Below are 6,503 nucleotides of genomic sequence, written 5' to 3'. Positions count from 1 at the left end.
GAAATATTCAAATCATTCAAAAAAGTCACTCTCCCAGAGCCAATTCATTTTCGCTGAGTCAATACATTTTCACTGCACCAATACATTCTCACTGTGTGTATATTCATACTGAGTGAATGAAAGAATAGACTTTCTATTCCAATTCTGAATTGAATCACGTTACTGAATCGCTATTATTCTCCTCACTAATGGACACTCGTTCGTTGAGACCGAAAATAAAATGATACCGATTTTACCGCCACCTGAGTTCACGCAGGAAATAACCCTTATCCTTCGTTCATTTCTTTCCAATTTCAGAAACAACCGCTAGACACCGGCATCCGCTAGCCGTTTCGAGCAGCTCGTAATATCTGCATTAAGCCATCTAGGCGGTTCCAGGCCCCCGTTAAAGCGAACCGTGCGTCGGGTTTTTCCCTCGGTTTTTCCATTCTCTTTCCCCAATTGGAACCAGCGAGTCAGCCCGGCTCCGATGGCACCGGTAGCCGCCCCGAACAGACGCACATTATAGTGGCCGTACGGTTTTATAGCTCCAGCGATGGATTTCCATAAAGCGCCACCACCCCGCCCGCCAAGCCTGGCCACGGTTGCCCTCTCCAAGGCGAACGGTAAGTTAATGAATTTGTTACCCCCCCTCCGCACCACCGGCTCCGTTCGGTTCGTGAGCCTTTTTCCATTCCTTTCCCACTCCTTTTTTATCGCCCACATCATCTTATCGCACGTTTTAATTGTCCATTGGCCGGGCCGGTGAACGTGCGGGAATTCGAATGTTCGCTTCGGCTACTAATTTCTCGCCCTCCACGAGCCCGCCGTGCGATAAGTGGAAGCTGTAAAAATGTAATCAACCCGTGCTCGTTCGTTCCCAGCATGTCGTCGATAACCGTTTTATGGGCTCGATCATGCAACCGAACTTCCGATCAAATAACACTATCGAGTGGATGGAAATTGATAATTCATTACGATATCAGCACCGCGCGTAACTTGCAACAAAGTAAAAGGCATAATTCCGGGTAATGGCTACATTTGAGAGCTCGGACTAGTCACTTTTTAAATTGATATATTGAATCAGAAAATAATTTTAATTAAAAGTTAGACCCATCAAGTGGAACTAACGCTCCATTCTCGTTCCATTCCATGCGTTTATTTTCCCGTACTCTCTTTATGGTTTATTTATTCAAAACAAAAATCACCCGTCATTTGTACGGTGTGCAGAAGGTCAAATTAATTTAGCATTCCTTTGATTCTACAATGAAGCGCTTCTGTGTTCTGTGATCATTAAATATTTAAGAATCATCTCCCCCGTAGCCAGCAATAGCATAAGGTTCACGTTTATAGGGCCACATGAACACAGAAAGGTTGCATCGTTGCAACTATGAAAAGCGAGCTCTAGCTTTGCTTCCTTCCCTCGACTCGGTACCCGGTTTTATGACCGAAACCAAAGGACAACCGAGGTGAAAATTATTGCTGGTTGTATAATTTACGTACCCTCGTTGGCCCAAAACGCAACCGTACCGGGAGCGATCCTGCTCGTTACGTACGGTGGCTGACGAGCCCGAGTACAAATACACATAGAAAGCGGTGCGGTGTAGGTATGACATAAAGCTCATAATTATCCGAGTGCCCTCAACCGTTCTATTTCTACCGTAAAACCCCATTCACACCGCAACCCATCGTTTTTTTTCAATCTTTTTTCCTTTCCATGGCGGTTTTCGGTGGTCATGCATTTTTCAACGCAACCCTCCAAAACCCCCCCGCAACGTCCAAACAAACGTCTTCCATCGGGCATCCGGTCGCCATCCGGATCCGGTCCTGCGAACCCGACCATCATCAACGCTGTCATCGGCATCTCCGGGTAACATCCGGCCATCAAAACCGCCCCCCCCCCCCCCCCCCTCCCCCTGACGCTGCAGAGCTGTACGATGATATATTCATCGACAGTGGTAGCCCCGATTCGTACCTGAGTGCCGACGTCGGTAGCATCGGTAATGAGACGTTCTTCAACTACTCGGCGAATGCGTTCGCAAACGCCACCGAGCTCGGGCCGGGCCTCAACGGTACCGCCGAGGAACCGCTGGCCGATGTGATCGTGATGGCGGTCACATCGCTCGTGCTAGGACTGATGATTTTAGTTACGGTAATAGGTGAGTATTAAAACCGGCTCAACCCCCCACCGCTCCCAGCATCGGGTGAACCACCGGGCGCCTCCATCTCGCGATTCGACGAGCGCTTGCTTCATTTTCATGCTTCTCCCCGCGAGACGATGCAATTCAGTTTGGGCTCATTATTTTCCATCTCCATTGCCAGCAATTTCAATCCAAAAATCTGTACCATTCGTGTGACTTAAATCGTTCGTACTTGAATTAAACGAACCGCCGAACTGTTGACATTCTTCTCATTTAAATGCTTTCCTTTGTGAATCTAAAAATGTTCAAACAGTTTAATGTAGCTTTTTCACATTTCTTTTTGTTTTTTTTTTGAAACATGGAATGCCGATGTTGCAACAATTAGATCCGATTAGTATTCGAGGGGCGCAAAATTGCACTCCTACCTACGTAATGCAGCATCCACACTAATCACCTCCCTGCAAAATAGACCTCTGTTGCAATTCTGAATTAAACGCTACCGTTTGCATTTTTAATTACATAATACGCCCGTTTTGACTCGAACTGCAACGTCTTGGAAGAGAAGGAGACATTCGGTGCAAGAACCCAAGAATGGAAAGAATGCACACACACAGAATCATTTCCTCGCTGCAGCAACTGTCCTTACCGTCTTGGATATTAATACACAGTTCGCTTTTCTTTTCCTACCGTCGTAAACGTTAATTTTACTTTCCATTTTTTTTGTCTACCCTCCTCAACAGGAAACGTTTTCGTAATAGCTGCCATCATTTTAGAGCGTAATTTACAAAATGTAGCTAATTATCTGGTCGCCTCGTTGGCCGTCGCCGATCTGTTCGTGGCGTGCCTGGTGATGCCGCTGGGTGCCGTGTACGAGGTAATTGCCGCACGCTTGTGCCTTCTCCGTTCGCAGGGATATTGCTAGCAATTGGTTCCGCTTCCTTCAAGGACAACGGTAGTTTCGTCGTTGTGCAGCTTGGTTGCATGATTTTCTTTACAAATGTTTCTGTTATAATTTCTTCTCGCTTGCGTACTCAGCGGAACCGTTGTTTGTCTTACCTTTAGTTATTTGAAATGAAAGAATTGAGCTACTTTTTGTTTCTTATTCCCCACCATTGCCTTCAGATAAGTCGTGGCTGGATCTTGGGTCCGGAACTGTGTGATATTTGGACGTCGTGCGATGTGCTCTGCTGCACGGCGTCCATCTTGCATCTGGTAGCGATCGCTACCGACAGGTAACTGAACTATTTAAAGTGAGTGTTTGAATAATGGGAAATTAATGGATTGCACCTCAACAACGTCGACAGATACTGGGCGGTGACGAACATCGACTACATCCACTCCCGAACGAGCCGGCGCGTGTTCACGATGATCTTTCTCGTGTGGTTCGCGTCCGTGATCGTGTCCCTGGCGCCGCAGTTCGGCTGGAAGGACCCGGAGTATCTACAACGAATAGAGCAGCAGAAGTGCATGGTTTCGCAGAACATTGCGTACCAGGTAGGAGCCTCAAGCTTGCCGATGGCCACACGGTTTTAACTGTTCCGTTTTACTTTCCCAGGTGTTCGCCACGTGCTGTACGTTTTACGTTCCTCTCTTTGTTATACTAGTGTTGTATTGGAAAATTTATCAAACGGCCAGACGGCGGATACACCGACGGGGGCCAAAACATACCGTCACGCCAAACAGTAGCAATCAGGTGAGCGATCCAACGTCCGATGTGATTGTGCTTAAGTGTGTGTAAACGCACCAAACCAAGCAAAACTCCATGATTGGCAAAGGCTAACCACGAACGCTAATTTCCATCGCGTTTTCCAACACCCAACGTTTTGTGCGGGGAAATACCGTAGTTCCGTGTCGAGTACTTTGTCGAGTGGTGAATAAATTAACCACAACTAACTCTCCTTCTCTCTCTCCCCCATTCTCCTCCGTTTCGCCTGCGGCAGGAGGAAACACCAAAGCCAAAGTCCAAGATAAGATTTCACCTGAAGAAAAAGTTCACCAACCCGACCAAATCGGCCGTTTCCTCGCTCGGGCTGGTCGAGGGCAACTCCACCAACACGGTCAACACCGTCGAGGACACGGAGGACAGCACCAACGCGGAAAAGAAGGGCCTCGAGACGACGTTCAGCGGGGACGAGGTAAGTGGCGGTGCGCGTGGTGGTTGCGGTCGTGCTTCCCATCCTAGTTGGTGGTCGCGCCCGAGTGGAGTCGGGAAAATTTTCACCCCAAAAGCGAACGCGAACGGTGGAATGGTTGTTCATTAAAATTCAACAAGCCACTTCATTTGAAGAGCGAAACTAAAAGCACCGAGAGGCCAAGAGTGTCAAAGATTTCCCAACGAAATCTCCGGCCACGGAAGGCGCGACGGCGGAGCGGCTGGCGGGAATTATGAGCCAAGGTTCGGTTCTAGGTTTTTTTTTTTTTCGAGTGTTCCAACTTCACGGTTATGGCTCGACGGACTGGCTTATCCTGAACGGCAGTCTATTTGTGATGGATAATTGGTGTGCATAATCGGCTTCACAAACGGAATGGGAAAGAGAAAATGGAGTGAAAAAGTGGGCCCGAAGTAGGGGTACGGAATGAATTCGTGTTTGCTCTAGTCCACAAGTGGCTTAAGCGGGGGAAAATGTTTTCATTCACTTTACGAAAGTGGTGGAATCATTGAGAAGTTTTAAAAAAAGTTTTCAGTCAATTTCTTCAAGTCCTACGGGTCGTGACTTGTCTAGTTAATGTTGTAGTTTTTTTTTTTTTCGTTTTAATGAACATTTAATTTTGATTTTCATGTTTCTTAAGCATGGTATCACAATGTTTACAATCTAGGTTATTGATGTTAAGGCATTTTTACTTTAATCACATCACATCCAAACAAGCTGAGATCTTCAGTTTTTTACATCTCTACATTGTAAATTTTATTTTGTTTATGTTATACTAAATGTTTCTAAATGTTTATCGTAGGTTCAGTGTTCAAGTATCGAACTTCATTTCACAATCCCAGCGTCTGATGGTCCACTCAATCACCTTCCGAGGACGCACTCGATAGCGTTCCGATGTTACCGGTGGAAGACCACAAACATCGCTCGTTGGCGATGGTGTACGATTTGGTGAATTTGCAATTCCGACCACAAATTGATTTTTGTTGCTCCCTTCCGTGGGTCCCCCCGCGTTTCCGAGACAAACCACCTCAAGCCGAAGGAATTCCCTCATGCATTCGGGGTTTGACGTAGGCTGCTGTAGTTCCACATCACGTTCCAGCGGTCCGGATCTCACTTTCCGTCGGATCGACACGAACACTCACGCTTCCTCCCGTTCGCTTCCTTCCCGCAGGGCAACAATGGCCCGGTGCTCGCTAGCAACAAGCAAATACCGACGGTTTCGTACGAGGTCACGCAGCGGCAGCTCGGCGATGCGGAATCGAACAACAACAATCGGGCGACCGCGAACAGCAAAACCAGCCCCAGCGGAAACGGCGGTACCCTGCAGCCTCCCCCCACCGACACCGCCGCCTGCCCGAACGATTCCAGCCAGATTGCGTCACCATTGTTGCAGCAGCAGCAGCATCAGCAGAATGTGCACCAGGAAGTGCATCAAAATCAAACGCCAAAGGCGCAGCACACGGCGACCCACCTTTCGCCGGCAACGGTCACACCCGGCGCGGCCGGTGCCCCGGGGCTGCAGGGGGCCGGCGGCGGATCCACGCTGAACATCGCCAGCACGTCCAACCCGCACGCGCAGGTCTCGAAGCGCAAGGAAACGCTCGAGGCGAAGCGGGAACGCAAGGCCGCCAAAACGCTGGCCATCATTACGGGCGCGTTCGTCGTCTGCTGGCTGCCGTTCTTCCTCACCGCCCTGCTGCTGCCGCTGTGCGAGAGCTGCGCCATCAACGACACGGTCGCGTCGCTCTTCCTCTGGCTCGGCTACTTCAACTCGACGCTCAACCCCGTCATCTACACCATCTTCAGCCCGGAGTTCCGGCAGGCCTTCAAGCGCATCCTCTTCGGCACGCACCGGTCCAGCAAGTACCGGCGCGGCAAGCTGTAACGAGGTGGCTGCGGTTAGGCGGGGACGACCGGCGGAGAGTGATGGCATCGTATGCCGGTAAGTGTTTATCCAACCAAAGACCATTCACTAGACCAATCGAACGCTGACTCGGCTTCGAGATCTTCCTTTCCCGGAACTCTGATTTTCTGAAGAGCTACAAACCGTACACAGACAGCAATGCCCTGAATTGATACCACAGAAACGCAGATAAACCAAGCGTCTAGATGGTCGATGTAAAATCATTACAGGAACGAAACGGAATGGAATTCAATTCTGGGTATATGAAATACTCCACCACCTCTACAGTACAGCTGTGTTAATTTCATTGATTGAATACTCTTATCCTCA

At 48.8% G+C, this 6,503-nt stretch overlaps 1 protein-coding gene across 1 annotated transcript; it reads left to right on the top strand.

Moving 5' to 3' along the window:
* Window positions 1–535: 535 nt before the first annotated feature.
* Window positions 536–6,155, top strand: LOC131262675 (5-hydroxytryptamine receptor-like). Its single transcript, XM_058264729.1, has 8 exons — window positions 536–605; window positions 1,908–2,138; window positions 2,861–2,994; window positions 3,243–3,352; window positions 3,425–3,614; window positions 3,676–3,813; window positions 4,061–4,255; window positions 5,442–6,155. The coding sequence occupies exons 1-8, from the start codon at window positions 536–538 to the stop codon at window positions 6,153–6,155; spliced, it is 1,782 nt and encodes a 593-aa protein (XP_058120712.1).
* Window positions 6,156–6,503: the final 348 nt, after the last annotated feature.

This window comes from Anopheles coustani, chromosome 2 (assembly GCF_943734705.1).
Source record: "Anopheles coustani chromosome 2, idAnoCousDA_361_x.2, whole genome shotgun sequence".
NCBI lineage: Eukaryota > Metazoa > Arthropoda > Insecta > Diptera > Culicidae > Anopheles > Anopheles coustani.
The sequence above is the reverse complement of the archived record's forward strand: the minus strand, read 5'-3'. Positions and strand labels throughout refer to the sequence as shown.

Excerpts from the sequence above, each read along its gene's own strand:
- LOC131262675 (XM_058264729.1), top strand. The coding sequence starts at position 536 with ATGGATTTCCATAAAGCGCCACCACCCCGCCCGCCAAGCCTGGCCACG. Across the intron at positions 606-1,907 it reads TGCCCTCTCCAAGGCGAACG|AGCTGTACGATGATATATTC; the intron begins GTAAGTTAATGA and ends CTGACGCTGCAG. Across the intron at positions 3,353-3,424 it reads GTAGCGATCGCTACCGACAG|ATACTGGGCGGTGACGAACA; the intron begins GTAACTGAACTA and ends CAACGTCGACAG.